At 37.5% G+C, this 23931-nt stretch overlaps 1 protein-coding gene across 2 annotated transcripts in view; it reads left to right on the top strand.

Moving 5' to 3' along the window:
* The first annotated feature begins 482 nt into the window (after window positions 1-482).
* Window positions 483-23931, top strand: part of LOC150087883 (phosrestin-2-like) — a 46633-nt gene continuing 23184 nt past the window's right edge. For both annotated transcript variants that reach the window (XM_090370496.1, XM_090370495.1), the window contains exon 1: window positions 483-988. In XM_090370496.1, coding sequence (XP_090226622.1) covers window positions 978-988 — 11 coding nt within the window. In that variant the 5' untranslated portion in view covers window positions 483-977. The remainder of the gene's footprint in view (window positions 989-23931) is intronic.

Below are 23931 nucleotides of genomic sequence, written 5' to 3'. Positions count from 1 at the left end.
TCCATAAAACGTAAAAAAAAGTGAAACAAGGTCTGATACTGCTTAGAATAGAATATATACAGTACACTGGCAAATGGAATCAGCATGCAAAACTTCATTAGAGTTTCAAATCACGTTTCTATTTCGACAGAGCTCATTAGCGTGACTTCAAATCCCTCGCATTTCATCCAAACAAGCAATTGATCGAATTTAGCAAACAGAATTCGTTATGGAGCGAAACTATTCTCGAGATGCGACACAGGACATTCCCTTCTTTCCCCTCTCAGCTCCTTCCCCAAAATAAAACTTTCGATTATCCATCGAGTCCGGTGTCACCCCCTTACAAACAACTGGTTGCCTCCCAGTGTCACGCTAAGAACCATCACGAACGCTACCAACAAAAGTTGCTTGTACGCCATCTAGCGGACTTCCTCAGAATCATTCATGATTCCCTTTATAGCTCTAGGATGGACCAGTTCTCTATCATTTGATCAGGTGCTACAGATGTGTTCGGTGCTTTTCAAAACGTGTCGTTGCCAGTTAGGAGGACCGAACGCTGTTAATGAAGGAAAAACTGTAATAATCACTTGGTTTGTTGTCCTGTAGCGAAACAAAAACTCTCCTGACTTTTTTTCCAGTTCGATTTCCACTGGAGTGTGACTTTGACTGAAGTCATTTCATGCGTACTTGGCGTTAACGATTTTTTTCCCCTCCCAGTTAATTAAGAAAAGGAGGGAAAATGTCTCGGAAGATTTAATTCTTAAGGAAAACGAACCAAAACAAAAACGATCCGGGCTTTCGGCCTCCGGCACCAACTGAAACGCACGGGCAGCCCGACAGGCATCTTTGGAGTAAAAGCCCCCAGCGAAGCATCCGCTTGCTGCGCAGTAGGTGTTCGCCACTCGCGAGCGTTTCTCCGAGTAAACACGCTTCGTATCTGATCGTCACTTCTAGAAGGGATCTCGTCAGAGGAGTTCAAAGGAGACCCGGGGATAGCCATGCCTTCCACGTAAGTTGCTTCTTGATCTTGATCTTGACTGTCCCTTCCTCGCTTTATGTGTCAAAGGTTTGTTACCCGCAGGTTGTGTGTCACGTGTTTTCAGAGTTAAGTCAATAGCTGCTCTGATGTTTAAACTGCGATCTCACACACTCACTTTGAGATCTTAAATACAAATCTAATGCGATTGGGAAGGAGGAATGTAAGGAAACTCAATTTATTGTTCAGTGTACCATCTGTTTCTGTCCTTCTGTCTTCAAAAGGAAACAAATTTATTAGTTTTCTTTGGTCGTTTTCACAACTTTTGCTCTCTTCATAATAAAGGTAAGCTAACAACTGTCTGTTACCCGTTGTTGTTTAAAATTTTCTGTCTATTTTCGGTTCACTGTCTCTCTTTATTTATGCAGTGTATTGTTCATTCTTACTATTACAAAGGAGGACGATTTTCTTATATTTCTGTGGCCAGGAGGATTCAATTTGAATAACACGAACCTCGCCTTTACTTCGAGTTACTTTTTGGTATTTCTTTACTTTTCAATAAATGACGTCGCTAAAAGATTTGCTTCTATCTATCATTTATTTCAAATTTGACATACTCTGTCATGACAACTTGTTTCTAGATACGCTGGTCCTTCAACAGATAGCAGGTTGTCTCTGGGGACAACGTTCTGGTAATATTCGGTGTCAGCTGCCACACGTGAAGTTATAACTTCGATATTATGAAATAGTTAATGCTAATGCATCGATTTTAACTAATTATTATTTTAAAATTCTAAAGTTTTACATTTCTCTCTTTTTCACACTCACTCACTCACTCTGTCTGTCTCTTTCTTTTCCTGTATTTGCCTCTCTGCTCTCTTTCTCACTACCTCTGTGTCTATCCCTCTCTCTCAGTATCTGTTTCTGTCTTTATTTGACTCTCTTCTCTCCCTTACCGTCTATCTATCTATCTGGCTCTCTTCGCTTCTTTCTTTCATCATTTGTCCCTCTCTTCCTCTTTTTATCTGTCTATCAGTCTCTTTCTCTTCATCTGTCTGTTCGTCTGTTTATCTCTCTCCATTTGCTCGCTCTCTCTCTCTCTTTCACACTATCTGCCTCTCTTCCTCTTTTTATCTGTCTATCTATTTGTCTCTTTCTCTTCATCTTTCTGTTTGCCTGTATGTCTTATTCTCCCTCTTTTTTTCTCTTTCTCTCTCATTATCCGTAGATCTTTAATTTTTGTTTGTTTCTTTCTTCTGTCCTTTTCTCTCTGCCTCTATTCCTGTTGATCTTATGTTCTCTTGATGTTTTTCTTCAAATCGTTTTTTTTTATATTTCTTTCTTCTCTTCTTCTCAAATCGCTTTAATGCCATCCCCCGTCTTTCGTCTCAATTTCTCTTTATATCTGAACATTACTATTTATGTTTCTGTATTATTTATCCCTTTTGCTATTCGTTCAGCGAAAATTAGAGGTGTGATCAAAGAGTTCGGAGACCAAACTAATATTTGGAAAATGAAGCCTACCAGCTAATGGATCTCCTTCAAGCAGTCTCCTAGATGTATGCAGAAACACAGCATACATCGATTCTAACTGTAACTTCCCCATGCATTCCTGATAGGCTTCGTTTAGAATATCTAACAATTTTCTGCCGCATACTGAATAACTTCCTGTCGTTGCAAATTTGCGACCTTTCAAGAATGATTTAGATTAGAAAACAAGACATAACCACAGGGAAATAAATCTGATGACCGTGATAGATGAAATCATGAACATCTCGATGTTCACGATCATCTACCATGGTCATCTATCATGATCATTTGATCGAGAGTGCCTTGCTGTTCCGGAGGTCTTGGAAAAGACAGCCTTCCGTTGAGAGGACTGAGCCTTCATAGCCATACACTCACTACTCGTCACCAGTAATGATGGAAGAAACAAACGTAGATCAGTGGCAAGTTAATTAAGATGATGACATGCGAAAACACCTCTCTCTTTGACCATCAGTGTAGATGCGAGACTAGGCTGAAGAGCGTCGCATTCCCAAATCTTGCGTTAAAATTGATGGACGTGTTACATAAGAAATAACAATCTCTCTAGAACTCCGCGGATAGTTAAACGTAGTGATCACTCCTGCTCACATCACGAACACGAGTGATTAAATAGGTTTTGAAGTTCAAAGGTGAGCAGAATGAAGATCATTTTCCATAAACAATCGTCCCTCTTTAAACTTTGCGAACCATCAAAGAGTCTTCGAACAACACTCAGCATCTTCTTCGAACGCTTTTTTTTACCAATATCAGACAGGTATAGAAATTTGTACCAATGTGGATTAGAATGTTGCGAAAGTTGCGCAATACAGCATTTTTCAGAATTATGCAAATGGAAGTCAGTCTGCATGATTGGTTTCGCAAGCGAAATGGCAGTACTTAAAGTTAACTAGTTTCTGTCTTTTCAATCGATGAAGTCTGGTCGTAAACATGTCATTTATAAAATTGCAGCAACGTTCGTAAATTTTGAAATACACGAAAGATAAATTGTCAAACATCGTGTCGTTTTACCCTTTCAATGTCAGCAAAGGAAATCTGGTTTAGAGTAGAAGAGGAGAGCAGAGATTGTGAATTTTCTGGAGCAAACTTCAGTTTGTTAATAACCTGTTTTATAACAAAAGGAAGGAAGTCCTTTTATTTATATTACATCATAAATCAACACTTTATCGTTTTGAGAAGTTAGAAAAGGACCAAGACGTCTTGTCGAGGGTGGATCATCCCCACCTTGACAAGATGCCACGGAAAACATAAATTTAATTTTCATATCTATAATCGACTTGGGCGTTTGCGTGTATACTGGAATCTATTGAGCCTTCTGGGATATGGTGTTTGGCTAAAAATTGCTGAACAATTTATATGGAATGAGCAGAGAGGAAAAGCGGTGAAGAATCCAAAGGTCGATCAGGAAATCGCGGAGCTGAGTGATAGTCCTGGACCCTAATATCTTAAGGAAGATTTCTTCACTGTTTGTGGTTGTTTCTTCCGAACACCATCCCGAAATCATCTTAAAAAGTCTGCATAATATTGTTTAGAATTATAGTAAATCTCTGCCAGTTCGACTCCCCGCAACGAGCGAGCTGAAACTTGTCCAGACTTGTAAAAACGTGTAGAAACATTCTCAACAGAACTAGACCTGCGTCCAATGGTATATACGATAAATACTTTATCCCGATACGTTTTGAACAGACTTCATATACAGTATATATATATATATAATAAAAATCTTAAGAAATCATATCGTTCTGAGAGACCACAAAATAATATTTTAGAGAGGCTACTCCAATGGCAATGATTCAATATTGGTGAAAACTTTATTTCAGATCACGTTCAGATCTCCCGTAAGACCTAGACATTTGTAATATCAATGCACAGTGGCTGTTTGCTGGAGAAAGAGAGAGAGAGCCCTTCGTGAATTTCGGATCCCTAGCCACCAGCTAATCCTACAGTTACAGTAATGATTTACCCTTCTATCTCCCGTGTAAAAGAGAAAGTACAAGCCTTATCGATTTTGCTTTTCTCCAGCTGAAACACCGAAAGTGATATTCCATTTTCGTCTGACTCCAGAGAGATCTCGTCAAGTATTAATGTACCACCACAAGATTATCAACGATGCATGCCTTCGCTTTAAGCTTTTACAGCGATAGAAATCGGATTCACACCTACAATACGCTCTCGATGTAAATAATATATAAAATATTGCATAATTTCTTTAATTTTAGTTGCTCGGTTAAAAGTCCCGACGTTATTAAGCCACTAATATTTCAATCAATAGTCCATACGACACGCCAATAACTTATTTTCTCGTCTACCTGGAATTAGATCAATTCCGATGGAATCAATGTAAAAACCCATGAAAATGTGTCAAGTAAATTGGCTGTGTGTTACTGACAGCAAATCAGTTCCATGTCTCCAGTCTGGGTTCTCGATTATCTATCTAGGTTTACTGTAATGGGGTCCTTCATGATGTTTTATAAACATATATGAAAGAATAATAGTTAAAATATTTATTTTTGTTTATGTCAGATAGCTCGCATCAATCTGTACAAGCAGTTAAAATCAGTAGGTGGTCTGTAGTCGTAACACGCCAATAAAACAGTTGTAAAGAAGTTGTGGGCTGCCATGCGGTATACGAAATCAAAGTGTTTAAAGTTGTAATATTGCTGAGGTTATCTTTTTTGTCTTGTTGTCACTAGAGACCACCTGCTATCTGATGAGGGACTGGTTAGTCCTGAAACGGACTGTCATAGCAGCCTTATCTTTTAAACAAATTCAATTAAACTTTTTCCAAGGTCATCTGTTTAAAAGTAGTGCAATACCAGGGAAACTCGTTGCAAAGGAAAGTTTGTTCTGTTGTCGAAAATTAAGACCGCTGCAGTTTAAATCCTACTGGGCGCAAAAGCAGATGAAAGAAGAAGGTAATCGTAGAGACATCTTATAACTTCTCTGAGGCCGTATGACATTAGCTATATTATAACTTTGAATTACTTTATTTTAGTGTTATTCGCTAAACTTTGAACTTATCAAGAACTGCCTCTTGCTAATTTCAGCTGTGTGGCTGATCATACAGCGCTTGCGTAAGCTTGTAACTTTGAGGTCACTTTAGGATAGATGAGAACAAAAATAGACGGAAATGACCAGTGTGGGTACATGCTTCATTAAAGCTATGCTTAATCTCTTCCATAAATTGCAACTTATTGACAGGCACAAATAATAATTTAATCCCACACAACAAACATTTTTTGCTATTATAACTAGTTATACGCAGGCTTAATGTGGCTTACAATCCCCGAGGGTGCAGGATTTTAAGGAATTTACTAGTGGCTCAAAAAATATATTTCATTTCTTGTTTCAATAACAGGTCTAAATATCGACCATAAATATATTCGGTACTACAAATAATTAAACCATCAGCGATAATTATTTTAATATTTAATAACACAAAGACTAGACACATTCTGATATGAATATTTCTAATTCTCCTCAATGTCATTAAGAAGAATTAGAAATAAAAGGTCCCAACAGCGATCCATGTGGGACTCCGCTTCTTACACTAGTCCACTCTAAAGATTGATCATTTATGAATATCCATTTATTGACTGCTCGCTATTCTTAAGTTGGTGCCTGATTTTCTTAGGTATCTCTCCCGAAATCCCAGTTTTCTGTAGCTTATACAAGAACCATCCCGTGATGGACCGTATCAAAATACTGAGGCTGGTTATGCAAGCATCACTAGACTCTGGGGAGATTCCCTTGGATTGGAAAAGTGCAAATGTATCTCCCATACATAAGGGTGGCTCTAAAAGTAAAGTGGGAAATTATCGACCTGTCAGTCTGACTTCAGTAGTAGGGAAAATCATGGAGGCAATGATCAAGGGTGGAATTCAGGATCATTTGGATCGAATTGAAATTCTCAAGGATACTCAGCATGGTTTTGTAAAGGGAAAATCATGTTTAACAAATCTGGTTCGCTATTTCGAAAGGGTCACTCACGAACTGGATTTAGGGAATAATTTCGACATTGTTTATTTAGATTTCAGCAAAGCTTTTGACTCAGTCCCACATGAGCGGTTGCTTTATAAGCTGGAACAGGTTGGAATCACTGGGAAAATCCTTAGATGGATAGAAGGATGGCTTCAGGGTAGGAGGCAGAGGGTTGTGATAAATGGCTATTCCTCAGATTGGGTTGATGTAAGAAGTGGGGTTCCCCAAGGATCAGTATTAGGACCACTGTTGTTTTTAATTTTCATAAACGACATTGATGAAGGGATAGAGGGTGTGATGTCTAAATTTGCAGATGATGTTAAAATTGGTAGAGTAGTTAATGATCACTGTCAAGCTGAGCTTCTTCAGAGAGACCTAGATAGACTTCAAGAATGGTCAGAAAAATGGCAGCTATGCTTTAATCCAACAAAGTGTAAGGTATTACACCTGGGAAACAGTAATCCCAAAATAACTTATTCACTTGGTGGAGTTCAACTAAACCCAGTACTGGAGGAAAGGGACTTGGGTGTTACGATACGGTCAGACATGAAATTCTCTGAGCATTGTAAACAGGTTGCAAGGAAGGCCCATGGTGTCCTATCGATAATCTATCGAACTTTTGCAAGTAGAGATAGGGACGTGATAATCCCATTATATAAGGCTTATGTTAGACCACACTTGGAATACTGTGTTCAAGTATGGAGACCGCACCTAAAGAAAGACATCGAGCTTCTTGAAAGGGTGCAAAGAAGGGTAACTCGCCTGGTGAGATCGGCAAAAGGGCGTCCTTATGAAGAAAGACTTCGAATATGTGGGTTGCAGAGTTTGGAAACTAGACACCTTAGAGGAGATTTGATTGAGGTGTTTAAGGCTCTGAGAGGCATCAGTAAAATGAATGAGGACAAAATTTTCAAGATTATAAATGATGCTAGAACTAGGGGACATAAATTCAAGTTACGGGGGGAAATGTTTAGATTGGACTGCAGGAAGTTTTATTTTAGCCAGCGAGTTATAAATTACTGGAATAAGTTGCCTTCATGGGTGGTAGAGGCCGACAGTTTGGGGAAATTCAAAGGTCATCTGGATAGTACTTTCGGGTAAGGGAAGCGCATAGGATGATAGGATTAATTTCCTTTTTATTTATTTTTTATTTCATTTTATTATTTTTATTTATTTATTAATTATTATTATTTATTTATTTAATTTTTGTTTTTATCATTGTTTTGTTCGGATTTTTTTTTTTTTTTTTTTTTTTTTTGGCTGGGGCAGCATAAGCCATAGGCTTTCTTGCACCATACGGCCGTTACTAATACTAATACTAATACTAAAAGCTTTTTTACAGTCTAGGCAATGTCAAAGTTATATTTTTCATCCAAATGATTAATCCCCATCATAGAAGGTAATCAGATTGGTTAAGAACGACCTTTCTTGCACCATTCCATGCTGTTTTCCTTCCACGGTTTCATTCTTATTCAGGTGGTTCTATGTTGTATTCGATTCCATGATCTTGCCTACCATAAAAATCAAATTGCATCGTTAGGGGAGGCATTATAAACTTTGGTTTTGTAATACTAAAAACTGTATGTATTAAGCGCAGAAGCAGCTAAGGCGTCAGTATACTGTGTATGTAATTTGGTGTTCTTTGGTTGGTTTTCTCGGAATTCCTAGTTTCCAGGAGAAGAAACCACGCGACTCTTGGCTCAGACCGAATAACTCAGAAACTTGTGAAAATCACCTAAAGAAATTCCTCACGTCAAAGCAGAACTTGTGAAAATCACCTAAAGAAATTCCTCACGTCAAAGCAGAACTTGTGAAAATCACCTAAAGAAATTCCTCACGTCAAAGCAGAACTTGTGAAAATCACCTAAAGAAATTCCTCACGTCAAAGCAGAACTTAAACTTAATCGTTTTCTACCTTGTGTGTCAAGACAGTGATTGTAACCACTGTGCTACTCACAAGAGTGTCTTGGCAATTGGACAGATTCCAAATAAGAAGAAAAGACCGCGTGGACAAAGTTTGCTTTTTTCGTTTTCTTTATTTTGATGTCCTATAAAACCCTACAACAGCCGTGCTGTTTTTAGAATTATGGATTTTTTCGAACATAAGAAAGTCGTAAGTATGCTGTTGGAATTCTTGTTCCAAAGAGCGAACTGGTTTTGTTTGTTCACTCGAAATCACGCCAAATCTCATTTGCTTTATGCTTATGCCTACGTCATCAGAATTCGAACTCCCTGCTCTGGTTGCTGTATTATTTTAGCGGTTTTGAGCTCATTTGCAATTTCTCTTTAAGATCTAATCTTGTCTTTACATTCTTGACATCGTTATGTGCATCTGTTTCAGTTTAGTTGGCGTGACTCTTTTTACTATATTTCTAATAGCAAGATCACATCTCTGCCACTGAAATTAAATATAGGTTAGTGTCCAAAAGTGTGCACTACAACAGCACAATTAATTTCTGATCTAATGCGGTACACAACTCACCCGATTAGGTTTTATTTTCTGCATGATGAAACGTAGAATTGGAGCGGAAGATTTCGATTGGTGGATGGCAGGTCGATCTCATATTACACTGGGGCAAAAACCAGAAACTGGTCTAGAGCGTAAATTTCAAGTTCATGGGAACAATATCAACTAACAGTAGAAATATTAGAGGGATGCGAACACAATTAACTCCTCTAACGTCAGGGATAGGTAATTGTCAAGGAGATGGCAAAGCTTCATAATGAATGGTCACACCGAGCCATCTTTGGGAGGGGCGAATCCTTTTGGACGGAGTTATAGGGAAGAGATCTTTGAACTTTCTTTAAGGCTTACAGAGGGTGCATAGGCTCTGAATACATTTTCATGGACGGTAATTCTTCCGCAAAGGGCTCATCTGGTCGACGAATTCCTAAGGTATTACTCAGATGGACAATTAGAGAACTGGACCTCGTTCCGATAAGGCATGTCTAGAATGCTTTAGGAAGCCAGAATAGGCCATGCACTACGACCTTCTGTGGTAGAGGAGGTGGAATCTATTACTGTATCCTTATAAACAGCATAAGAGTTATTTGACTGGGGTGAGCAAATCCTTCATTAAACGCCTGAATTATTCAGGACTGACCCTTAAATTTTGGGTTGTTGGTCTTTCATGCTTATGATTAATATAAAATAGGGGTATATTTCTTTTTAAACTTAATACAGTATAGTCCAGTCATATACTGATATTCTTAAACACAAGGTTTGCAAAAAATCCGTCAACTACATATTTTTCTCAGATTTTGTGGTTGTAACTTATATTTTGGACAACAGTTTAGTACTTTTAATAGAAAAACAAGATATTAAAATAGGTATGCCAATTAAGTATTGATATACTAAATATATTGATATTATCATGAAATAAGCCGGGACTATTCTCTCAAAATAATTCAGAAACCATTTGTTTATTTTTCCCCCAAGAAGATAACTATGACCATGAGGCATCAGTACGTTAAATAACGTACTGATGCCTCATGGGCGTATTCTGGGATCCGTTTAATTGTCTACTGTGTCACACATTTCTGAAACTGTGCTATACGAGAATACGGAAATCAGCGTTATAGAAATAAATGGATGTTTATTAAAGAAATATAACCTGTTTATGAGCACCTTCAGCCTGAATGGCAGACCCGATCAGTTCAAGATGCATTTATTGAATTTTGGTGCCTTCCTTCCTTCCTTCCATGAACTTTCCATCACAGAAATTAAGTGGATCGTACTGGCCTCGTTCTGGTCAGAGACGAACGTAATCCCTACAGGTATTACATTCATCCCTCGCTCTGATCAGAGATGTACATAATTTGGAATGGAAGAAAACTAGGCCTGATCAAATGCTGGAACATGAAAAGCTCAGTTCTACGGAACTGGCAGAGCCCCAACACCAGGAGGGTTCATCCTTCGAACTTCATTGTTGGGAAGATCCATTGTTCTAGATGGCGTTCTTCAGACCTCAACTTTGTATTGCACGATTCATCGTTCAAAAAGGTTGGACAGCGCACCAATTCAAACTACTATAGTTGTGCTTTGTCCGTTAGCATGTAATAACTCAACTCTTGTTGGATGGATTTTCATGCAATTTTGTATTTAAGCATTTTGGAAAGATTTGTAGAGCCATCCCATATTTCATTAAAATCAAGCCAATAGAAGTCAGACAATTTTTATTACTTTATCCACATATATTAGCTCGACTCACAGTAAATCAATTTGCGAGTTATTCCATCTGTGGTAAGAACTGTGCAGTCACAGTTCATCAGACAAACCAAGCACACACTGACGCCTCTAAAATAAACAACATTAAATATATTTATGTTATTTTTTCTATATCCGGAAATATTTTGAATAATACTGAATCTCCAGTAACCAAGATTCGAATCAATGCCACCTACGCATCATAAAATACCGACTGATCTCTTAAATAAATCTCTTCTTCTTCAAAAAAGTTGTAGTTTAGTACTTATTTCATGTTAAGCTATAAAAATTCTGACAGGGAAGTCCTTTAAAAGAAGTCTAACGTTTACAAAAAAATTGTGGGACAACTTAGAAAAAACATAAAAACTGATCGAGATGTAGAGTCAATGTCGCAATGCTTTGGCTGGACACTATCAGAAAAGATGCGTGAGTGTGAAAGTACCAAGAAATAAAATCCAGTTTATGGTCGCTTCTAGAGAGAGACCTTATAAAGGAAGAACGGAAGGCGGAAATGCTGTTTTATTATATTTTATATGGATTTATCGGATGTGAATGTGGTAGATCTGGCATGAAAACTGGCATTCAAACAATAAACTAGTCGAGAAAAACTCTTCCGATGCTGGAATTAACCTTTTACGTTCAGAAAATACCAGAGCTAGCCAATAGGCAAAGATAAAAATAGCTTTTATCTGTTGTTTGTGAAGATATCAATACTATGGTAATATGCCATATCTACGTTATATTGCCAGCCAAACTAGAAATAGTCCTTGGACCTTGAAAAAACTATGATCAGTAGCTGGAAAAGATTTGGGAAATTGCAAGTAAATAAATGTTAAATTTTAAATCAAAAACACACTGGTCAAAACAATTAGAGGATCCGCTAATTTTTTTGACCAGTGTATTCGTTGCATCATCAGTAAAGTATTCGCTGTATCATCACCAGTAACGAGACCATGACCGTACACATATATAGTGATGATATCCTGCTACCTCTGAAACTTCCCTTTGCTGTAACCGAAGAGTTCATTCACTCTGATGTAAGGTAACGTTCAACTCCATGGGGCACAGCGCAACAATAATGTTGGAAGATGAGGGCACTGCCTGTCTATTTTTCCAATCTGAATCCCATCGAACACATCTGAGAAGACATGCCTAAGAAGACATGGAAATATGAACTGTCCAGTAACACTTAAGCAGCTGGAAAGAGCACTTACAGAAGAGTGGCAACTGATTCCGCAACAACTTATCGATACCTTGACATAATAAGGTTCGTTATGCTATCATATTTAATTCATTTCACCTATTTTAATCTACAATCTCCTATTTATCATTTGTGAAGACTTTCTCTTGACAAACATAGGTTCTGAAGAGGAAGTGTTACATGCCCAATCTATTTAAATATTTTGGCTAGATCATAAAATTTAATGCAAGAAACAACTTTGATGTTATGGTTCACCATGAATGACTAACATATAAATTAGATAAGATTGGGATTAAGGGTAAGATCCTTCGTTGGATCAAGCGCTGGCTAAAAGATAGCAGACATAGAGTAGTTATAAATTTACATTCCTCAGGATGGACCGATATAGCAAGCGGAGTCCTTCATGGATCATCATTGGGGCCATTTCTGTTTTTTGTTTTCCTTAATAAAACTGATGAGGGAGAGAAGCAAAAGTTGGAGCAGGAGATCTGATGATTTAAAGGCAGAAAGGGTAGTTGCACCATAACCAGGCCATTTTGCTTTCAAATGACTTAGATAGGAACATAAGTAGTTTAAAAAATGGCAACTGAAGTTTAATGCTTCTAAATGTAAGATTTTGCATCTAGGGAACAGAAATCTAGGAGTTACAAGCTAAGGGAGGAAGAATTAAAAATGGTTCACGATGAAAAAGAATTAGGAGTTACGATGTGGCAAGGATGATACATGGTTCTGTTTATGATATATAGGACCTTCGCATGTAGAGAAAAAGATTTCATTGTTCCTTTATTTGAAACGATAGTGGGACCGCATTTAGAATATTGTCCTATTGAATATTATCTATAGGCGACACGAAGAAAGACATACAGCTTCTAGAAAGGATTACAACTTAATTGGTGAGTAGTGCTAATCGATATCCATGTGAAGAATGGCTTAGAAGATACAGATTGAAAAACTAGGCAACTGTAAATCTTAGGCGGGATCTGATTGGGGTATATAGAGCCCCCTGAAGGGACCAGTAACATGAACTAAGGAGGTATATTTTTATTGGTAGGAGAAACAAACACCAAGGAGACAAAAATATAAAATGTTGAGTAATAGAAGGCTGGATCTCATGAAGTTTCCTCTTCGACAACACATTGTAGATAATTGGAATGAATTGGTTGTCACAGTGGTCGAGGTTGATAGTTTGGTAAAGTTCAAAGCAGAATTGAATATCCACATTTTGGTGACGGGAAGTACAAGTGATAGAACAGAAGGCGGGTGAAGAAAATGTCCACTTTCTTTCATCAATTAGCCATTATGATTCAATTAATAATCTACAAAGCAGAACCTGTTTTACAAAGATGTGCAAAAGGCAGAGAGAGTTAATTGAAATCAAGGTGCTGTAGTTCCTTAACAAATAAAAGACAATAGGTTTATTGATATAGAAATTAAGACAGAAGGGCTATTGTGAAAGGTGATATTTCTTAATAAACGGATTTCTGAAAAGAAGAGACATTCTTACAAAATAGAAAGAATCAGCTCCCATTTCACACAGTATTGGTAATGACATATAGTATTGCCTTATAATAGTTTATTAGCAAAGTCTAGAATTTCTGTAGATACAAGAGAAAGAAAGAAAGAAACTCTTAAGAAAATTGGAAGTGTCAGATACATACAAAAGTGGAAGACCGGAAATATTTACGGAAGAGAAATTCGTGGACATTTATGCTGCAATGATCAAGAGACTACAGAAATCTATAAGGAGACTTGCGTCTCAGAGTGGCGTATCTGTCAGCTGTGCTCATAAGACGCTCCGATGAACATTGCACATTCATCCCTATAAAGTGAAGACAGTACACCAGTTGCTACGGCGAGACATATCAACCCCCTCTAGTATTGATTCATGGAACATTAACTCTTGATACTCATGAATTGAATCGTTGGTTCTGGACAGATGAAGCACGTTTCTATTTGGATGGGTCCATTAGGCCTAGGCATTCACGAGAGACAAACCTCATGAAACCGATGATTCCTCTTAGCGGTCCTGAAAGGTTAAAGTTATATTGCCGTATTGTCTTTGCAGCAGAATGCCATATTGTCTTAGCAGCAAAGACAATATGGCATTCACAGTGACGGATGCCTCCAAGATTGGGCAGCGCAATGCTATTCAGTTTTTACAACGGAGTGCCTCTGTTCAGCAGAAATTCAACGGTGTATGGCAAAAGGTATAATAATAAATGTGGAACACCTAATGTGATTGAAGGGAAAGGAAATGACCTCTTCGATTGTACAGTGACTGCGGATTAGACATGGTGTCTTTTGAATGAGGCAGCAGGAAGTGGAATGTTTTTTCTTCCGAAAACTCCGGTTTTTTTCTGTGTAGAAAACAGCAAATCGAGCACGCGCAGTATAGACTTACTCTGTCCTACCATTAATATCCGGGTACCTGCCTTTAGACAAAATTATTTTGTGCTGAAACCTTTTGCTTTTATGACGGCCTTCAATCTTGGCGGCATACTCTCAACCAGCTTTTCATAAATGTCAGGTGATATGTTCCTCCACTCGGCCTTAAACGCAGTCACCAGTTCGGCCTTATTCTTTGGGCGATCTCGACGTGCACGTACCGGACGATCTAATACATCCTAAAGATGCTCGATAGGTTCAGATCAGTCCTCTCGGCTGGCCAATCCAACTTTTCCACACCCATGTCCTCAAACCACTCTGTTATGACCCGAGCAGTATGGCATGCGGGTTGTCTTTCTGATACAGGTATGGGCCTTCCCCGAAGTATTGCCATAATGTTGGAAGTGCATTATTCTCCAGGGTGTTCTAGTATTGCGCAGCATTCATGATTTTGTTGATAACTGCTAATGGGCCCAAGCCAAACCACTAAAGGAGCCCCATACCATGACACTACCTCCACAAAACTTTATTGTTGGGAAGATACAATCAGGCAGGAACTGTTACCCTGGAATTCGCCACACGCAGGAACGACCATTAGACTGGTAGAGTGCGAACTTCGACTCGTCTTTCCATAACACTGCTTTGCATCGCTCTACAGTCCAGGTTCGCGCTCCTTACACCATGTTAATCGGCGTCTAGCATTTGTTGAAGTGGCTTGTGGACAGCTGCACGACCATTGTAATCCATATCATGGAGTATCCTTCGTAATGTGCTAGTGCAGACATTAGTCCCAATACTCTCACAGAGGGTTTGTGTGACTTGAGACAATGGCAAATTACGATTTGCGCGCACAGTTCTTCGCAGAATTCTCTTGTCCCGTTCTGTTAGTTTTCGCGGTTTTCCGGGCCGTTTTTTGGCAGTTTCAGTCCCATTCCTCTTTCATTTGCATATCACGTCGTTAACCGTTGACCTAGGGATCCTCAGAGTGACTGCGATATCTCGTACAGAACGCTTGCTTATTTGGCATCCTACTATCATTTCACGTTGGAAGTCTGTTAATTATGTTGAACGTGTCATCTTGCATGCCCACTTCTGCAATTGTCTGTTCGAAGCCCAGTGTGCATATTTATAGCAGGTTTTGTGATGTGTTGCATGCATAGGACCTGTTTCCCATTCATGGAGGAGTGTCCGGATATTATATACGACTCAATATGGCCTAAGTTGCTAATGCGCCCAAAACTCTACAACAACAACAATATTATACGCTATGAAAATCATCAAAAACTTCAATAGGAAGCAAGTGAAGATCCTCTGTCAAGCCTGGACTTGTCGCCTTACGATTTTTCTGCTTTTTGGAAGACTGAATGCTGGATGTTCATTATACAAAGACGAATTGCATATAGAATCATTATTGTTCCTCGAGTATGATAAGTCTGATTGACATGAACCAAATTAATTAACATGTTCCCTCTTGGGTAGCACAGTTGGTATAATCCCCGTTCTTCCTACTCCGGGTCCTCAAGACCTGAGTTCGACCCCGATGATGCGATGAATAGTTATGGACCTTTTTCACAATATGGCTGAGTTCGATGGTCTCGGGCGAGGGTCGTATGGTTTCTCTCCCGGAGACTGTGGTTTTTCGTCCAGCAAACAACAAATCGACCACATAACACACGCAATTTACAGACATATTATGTACTGTTCAATGTGACCTGAGTTGCTGAAGCTCTTAAAATCCTACAACAACTAACATGTATTTTAAATTCAAGATTATGTATTTTAAAAGGTGATATGTATGAAATATCTACGCCTTTACCCTTAACAGAGTTTTGGAGTTGTAATTTAGATACCGTAATAACACAGAGAGAGAGTTCATTATCCCTTTCGAGTGTCTGGTTTATTTACATTGAAAAGAATCAATATATTACGTATATATATTGAATGTATGGAATACAGATGTGCGCATTACCCTGTTTTCAATCTACTCTGTTTCCCTACTATCTAAACTGTTAAAGAGCTAATATAATATCACAAAATGAATTAATAAGAATAAGATCTAACATATAACTCTATTTCTTTACGCAGTTTCCATCAACTGCCAACATTGAAAATTGAACATTGATTGGTGTTATAAAACTCCTTATCACAACGTCAGGATTAATCACGAACTTTCTTAATAAGCATTAATTATGTAGAAAATTAATTGGAATGGGTTTTACTTTAGTATAATGAAAAAATGAATAGTTTTTCATCTGTTTTCTAACAGGGGATCTCAAATAAACTTCAATTTTAATCCATTCCTATTTAAAAGTTTTCCCTTTCATCTGTTTTTTTTTTGGTATTCACCTTCAATAGCTCGTATTGCTTTTTAAAAGTCGTTTTGGTCCTTCCGCACGAGCTGACAATAATCTGTGGTTATTACGAGCAAAAAAGCATTCTGCTTTATGTCTTTGTTAACTCCTGTAATTGGGAAGGATTCATGGAAAGTCAGGCGTTATAATTGGAGGCTTCAGTGCCTTTACGATAAGCAAGCAGGGTGTGTGCTATTGATATGCTCTCCTTTTCTCCTCGGGGGATGAAAAGAAGAAATGGATAAACCAATAGCTGAGAACTGTAATTCAAAACATCCTTCCTTTGTGTTCTTTTTTCTTTTGTGGTGACTGTTGGTTGGTCACTACCTTTATTTTTTTTTTTGTATTGGATGTTTTCATCGTGTTGAAGGTATAAACTTTTTCCAGTCCAAATAAAATTACCTGAACAACGGCATATTATTATCTAGAACTCACAAATTTTCTCTGAATGTTCGAAAAATCAGAAAAGCACCACCCTTTCAATAGTGCCCTTAATTGGAATCGAAGATGAAATGAATACCATATTCCTAATATAATGCTTACTCTTTTTAACATTTCCTCGAAGAGTGAAATTTCGATCTGATAATGTAGGCCTAAAAGGATGCGAATAAAAAAAATATTAAACAGATTAATAATCCATCTATACATTAAAAAAGATTTCCTCCTAGTGAGAAAAACTTTTTTAATGTTTAGTATAATGTATATTTATTCGAGCCAATGGGAGAAGAGGGCGGAACAATTACGTCACTACAAATCCGCAGGTAAATAATTACATAGGCCATTTTCTGATTAGATTTCGATCAGTGCACTATAACATTAGAATATTAGCATAATGTTATTATTATACAAATAATAACGAAAACTATATAAATATTTACAAAATATTAAACTATTTACAATCATACCTCTACTATATCGGGACGATTGCATTAACATACAAAAAACGTTACAATGGAACATCAAACGATGCAGGGCATTGTCATGTGTTAGACAGTGAAGCACGTGCACGGGATTGGTGAACGTTAAGTGGAAGGGACACAAATGGGTTATTGGGCAGACTCAGACACTTGCTGTTGGCAATGTAGAGCGTACGTGTGACACATGACAACGGATACAAAAATTTTCCTCATGCATTATGGAATCCGAAGCAAAAGGCCTTTTCCTAAGTGACATATGTAAACGCAGGTAAATAATTACATAGTGATATTTATTCGACCTTGAGAATGCCGCGTGGTGGGGGTAGAGTAGCCAATGGGAGAAGAAGGTTGCGGGTTATGTGGTACAAGTGGGCAGGGCAATTACGTCACTATAAGTTGACGGGTAAATAATTACATAGGTCATTTCCTGATTAGATATCGATCAGTGCGTTTCGATAGATGTGTCTTTTATGTAGAAAAGATTTGACTTACTCTGTCATACCACTACATTTCACGTAGAAAAGCGTACGCGGGGGTTGGCGAGCATGGGGTGAAGCCCCTAGTATATATTAATAATAGATTGCGCATACAAGCTTTCATAAGTGGAATGAAAGTACTAATCTTACTGTTTAGCATCTGGTCCCGTTTCGGATGGATCAGATGATATTGGTTGAATTCAGAGTAAGATTCAAATATAGATATACTGAACGATTCCACCATTCGTACGGCTTTGTGAAAAACGGCTGGGTCATTGTTAATCGAAGCTGAGGAATACTTCCTATTACGACGAAAAACTCTTTTATGGTTTCTTTTCATACTATCCAACGTCATTATTTTAACTTCCAGACACTATTTTTCATCCGAAAACAAACAAAAGCCACCGAATGACACTCCCTAGATATAAATAAAATGCATTAGGTTACAATGGGTCCAGTTATAGATCAACTTAGCTAAAGAGGTTCCCTAATGGTTCCCACAACTACCATTTTTCAACTGCATGAAAATAAACCGGTATGATATTGGCCTACTAAAGTAAGTTCTGTTAGCTGCGCTCTAATATTTGGTAGGTTGTTTAGTAGCGGATACATATAATTGGAATTTGGATCTTCTTTGGTGATGATGAAAGCGGCAGAACGCCTTGATTGTACAAGGTGTAGCATAAGTACTTGTTAATGTCAAAATTACCTACAATTTCTCAACTGGGTTGAAATCCAGGAACTGTAAGTTGAGAACTAAACTTTGAAGCAGTTCTAAAAATGAACTGCTGCCGAAAATGGCTTTAAAATGGCAGATCGTGAATATATTGAATTGGAATAGAAAAGGAAATTGAAAAGGTACTCGCCTTTTTTATACAAAATCATATTTATCCACCTTTATTCTTCATGGGGGAAACCGAATAATTGAAAGAAAGACAAAGAAAACCAACTTCCACCACAAAAACAAAGAAAATGAAAAATAAAAATCATATGGCACAAATTGTTTTCACTGAGAACACGGAGACAAAAACTCTAAATATACTGTGCTATTAAAAATATTGGAACACTAATGAATAAGTCCAAATTATGTCAATTCTTGGTTTTTAAAATAATAGAAGGCAGTGCTATAGCACAAAGACATACACTAATTTGAAAAACGGATGAACTTTATTAAAAATAATTGATAGAGTATGTCATACGAAAAGTAGTGTAAATTTAGCAACACTAATTGAGAAGTTATTGAATTGTCAGTAGTTTTACATATTTTATTTGTAACTGAATTTAAATAGCTACTTGCGAGTTTTAAATATGCTGCTAATAATAATTACTTCATTTGATACGGTGCTATCAACTCTAAAATGTCTCTGCGTTAACTAACAGTTGTTTACACTTTCCTGTGTGTATTAAAACTCTTCGTTACAAAGATTTTCCTGAACTAATTAGCAGTCTGGCTTGATCTAACCTTTGCTCTTTGCTTCCAGATTCCTTCCTTCCTTCTATGGAAGATAAACATCGGATGACAGCTCTCTCTAAAATATAAATACTCATAACATGTTTGTCTGACAACTGGTTTACCTTATTCATAATTTGCAAGTGAGCGCCTTATTTACGATAGGTATTTCAGACTGCTGTTGCTTAATCTTCTGTCAACGAGAATTAATAACCTATTTCGGACTTAAAATTAGAAGGAATGTATTCAGAAAATTTGCTATCAAGTAACAAGATATAATTAAGTAGCCGCTATATAAAATTCTGTTATACGCAATGTTGCGCTAACATTAAAAGTATAACATAACGTTGCAATCACGTAGATCCTCTCTTGAAATTAAGTAGATCAAATTCTCTAATGCAGTTAATTTAATTTAGTCAAAATTAATATACGGTTTTACAAGTTAATATAAATATTAATTTACGTAATCCTTCAAAAATTGCACCAATATTTATATACAGTATTTATTTCAGTCAAAGTCAGTCTACTTAGATTCACATCCTCATGCTTTCATCTTCATGGACGACTATCGTTGATTGCTTCCACAGAGCTTCCTTTATACAGTATTTTCCACAGTCTTCCTTCATAGTTTCCACGGAGTCTTCCTTGATGGCCTCCACGGAGTCTTCCTTGATGGCCTCCACGGAGTCTTCCTTGATGGCCTCCACGGAGTCTTCCTTGATGGCCTCCACGGAGTCTTCCTTGATAGCTTCCACAAAGCTTCCTTTATACAGTAGTTTCCACAGTCTTCCTTTATACAGTAGTTTCCACAGTCTTCCTTTATACAGTAGTTTCCACAGTCTTCCTTTATACAATAGTTTCCTCGGAGCTTTCCCTTGATGGTCCCCACGAAGTCTTCCTTGATAGCTTCCTTTATACAATAGTTTCCGCAAAGTTTTCCTTGATAGTTTCCACAAAGTCTTCCTTGATAGTTTCCAGGAAGTTTTAACGAAGTTTTACAATAAGATTCGATTTTCTTGGTGACTATAATCCTTTTGAAATCAGCTGTACATTAAATATTGACTTCAACAACGCCTTGTCTGAACTGGGGTTTTTCAAAATAATTTTTAAAGATTTAACAGGTATCAGTTTATTATAACGGAGTTTAAAGAATTTCTAGAATTCTTTATAATCACTGAAGGTGAGGGTATTACAATTAACAAATACATAAAGTGAATCTATAATTATAAATGCTGAAATCTTTAATTATAAGAGTTTTCTGCAATAATTAATCATCATCAGGGGTTTTATTAATTTTTTAAAGCTTGATAGTGTGTTTTTTAAGATCGTATACCAGATATTAACGTTAGTATTAAGTTGAAATACTTATCAACGTTCATCAATATTGAGCATTAATTTGGGTCCTAATGCAGAGCCTTGTGAAACTCCTGCCCGCAATTTCTATAAATGCAGAAGACATTTCCCGAACAATAGTTGTGTAAGTCTTCTGAATAGCAACTATATATAAAGACCTCTAATTGAAACCACATCAAAATGAGACCACATGTGACATAATGAGAAGTTAGTCATATGCATATACCTCGATAATAAAGTGGCCATGTGGATCTGTATAGATGGTATCCACTTGTAAGTTTATTTTCGGCGCATAAATTGAAAAACTGGACTAGCCACCCTTCCTCTTAATGAGGATTTATGATGATGATCACCGCCTTTAAAGCAACACAACAGGAGAAAATAATTTTTCAATTCAGTCGATTAAGCAATTGTCCTTGACAGTTTGATCTTTATGGTCCTATTTGTGGCAGAATGTCTCATGTAATTTAACCGGAAACTGACTTACTCTCATGGAGAAGTTAATGAGATCGAATGGTGTCCTGCAATTGTCTGTTACGTTTATTGAGAACAATAATTACAATTCCGTACAGATGGGCAGCGAAATCATTAGCATTTTAAGTAAGTCTTTTTTTTTAATTGAACTACAGAACAGTAATGACATGGACTGCTATGTCTGTAATTAAGGGAACAAATTTCCACTGTGTCTAATGTTCTTTCAGCAAGGTAATAATTATAAATACACATTGCCTTGTTCGCTTGGTCCATCAACAGAAAATTTAGAATTAGAAGAGATTTTAGAAAACAATTATGAAGACAAATAATTGGAACTGAAACTTTAGCTTTCAGGGAAGAAAAACTGTTATCGTCAGACTAAGAACCAGGTAATTTGAAATTATGTAGGCTTTATTGTAACCAATCTGATTTTCTCGCTAATTACAAACATTGTAAAGAATGGATTCCATACTGAGCAAGCGTAATCCAATATCGAGAAGGTAAAGCTTTTAAATAGCACAAAAGTACGTCCATTCAATCAAGGATGTAATTACTGCGTGCCAATTTGCTTAAAAGACAGTTTCCGATATCCCAATCAATATTCCATGCTATTTTTGGTTGGATATTATGTACTACAATGACAGAGTTTTTACCTTTAGAAATTTAGAAGCATCTAAGTTTATCATTTGCTAAGTTGACTATTTTTGCATACCTCCCAAAAACGTATTAATATATACACTGCCTTATCATTAATATCCGGACATCCCTCCGTTGATAGTTGGCCACAACCTATCTAAGATCACATGTCAGCCACAACTATAAATATGCACGTAGGCTTTCAAGGAGATAGTAGCATGTCATGATTGTTATTGTCTTCAGAAATCTTCTGAAGTCTTCTTCAAGGCCATATTGCTCCTTGTATATTGTCTGTAAGGTTCGCCTGTTCTGAGGTTGATTTCCTGTTTGCTAGACGAAATACCCGAGTTTATGGGAGAAAAACCATGCTACTCTCGCCGGACACCGACTAACTCAGCCACGTTGTGAAAAAGGTCCGTAAAAATTCCTCTCGTCATCGACGGGACTCGAACTCAGATCTTTTCCACCCGGTGTGGGGAGGACAGTAATCCTACCAACTGTGCTACCCAGCAGTATGATTGTGAATATCAGCAGCAGCACAGTGCGTAGGATGTTGCATGATATTGGTTACCACGGTCGTGAAGCCATCCAAAAGTCGTTAATGATCCCGATTAATGCCCGATGTCGTTTAGCTGTGTACGGCCACTCTACTTGGAGCATAAAACAATGGAAAGCCGTGCTTTGCAGTTACGAGTCATGGTACATGGTCTACTAGTCTGTAGTTTACCATTTACCATGGTAAACTACAAAAATTGATATCGTGAGCGGAGAATTACTGGACAGTTTCAAGTAAACAGCTTCCAGGCACGTTAGTGATGATGACGTAAATGGATTTTAAAGACAGTGATAACGCCGTGATAGTCCAGTGGTTTCGCCATTTGTTTGGAGAGATTCGACTCCTGTGGATGACTCAAAGGATTTCTGAAGTCTTCTTCAATCTAAGCTGTAGTTATTTGGCTGGAGTAGAGGTTCCCTGACTCATTCCCAGTTTTTCAGCTCGCACAACATACAAATCGGCCTGTGAACACACGTATACAATGGCCCAATATGGTCTCAGTCGATGATGTGCTTAAAACAACAATATTTAATTAAATATCAATAAACTAGACAAATCTTTAATCTTTCGTAACTTCCTTTTTGGAAGCTTTTTTTTTTTGGTTGCTGTCGGAACCAGAATTGACGACTTCAATGACCTTATTTTTATTAGATAAAACGTTATAAGAATGCCCTGCGCAACAAAACACCCCCTTCCAAAGCACTTCCTTTTCAACCATGACGTCACTACTGATTAACCTAATCTTGCCGTGCTCGTTACTGATTACTATTCTACTTGATGATGTCACCGTAGTTGCTTCACATCCTCATGTTTCTTAACAAACCGGTAATAAAAATTATTAATTTCTGAATCATCGTACAGACATAAGTAGATAAATAGGTTGTTGTACAGGCTGCAGCATTCATCCACATGTTTCGTTCTCAGATACCATCTATACAGATGGTAAATTTCTTCGCTTTATTGATGGATTCGAATCCCGGGCCTTTTCCACCCGGTGAAGGGAGGATAGTGTTTATAACCACTGTGCTACGCGCGCAGCCCCTTTCCACAGTATAGCAATTCTATAGTTATTCAATGAATGGGAAATATCATCTATTTGAAAGTAGCGCAATAAAAACGCAACTTGTGGTGAAGGCAACGTTTATTAGTTCGAAGCATAAATAATAGACTGCCTGCAGTTATTTAATTTAGCCTTGCTTTTTACTATATCTGATCCAAACTCGTGAGTTTCCGGTTTCCTCTGTTTTATGAGCGCTTCAGAATACACCCTGGTGCCAGTCACTTTTGTCCCACCAATCGAGGTCCTAAAATCGAGTGTTTACTGTAGCCATGCGCTGTTGGATGATGAATATTTGTTTTGTTTTTTTATTCAGTTTTTTTTTTTTTCAAAGCTGAATGCACGTGTACAGTTAAACAAGGAATAAGGTTAATGTAGCCATTAGCC

This window comes from Mastigoproctus giganteus, chromosome 3 (assembly GCF_048544385.1).
Source record: "Mastigoproctus giganteus isolate SK-2022 chromosome 3, ASM4854438v1, whole genome shotgun sequence".
In the NCBI taxonomy this organism is placed as follows: domain Eukaryota; kingdom Metazoa; phylum Arthropoda; class Arachnida; order Uropygi; family Thelyphonidae; genus Mastigoproctus; species Mastigoproctus giganteus.
This window is presented reverse-complemented; position numbering and strand designations above follow the sequence as displayed.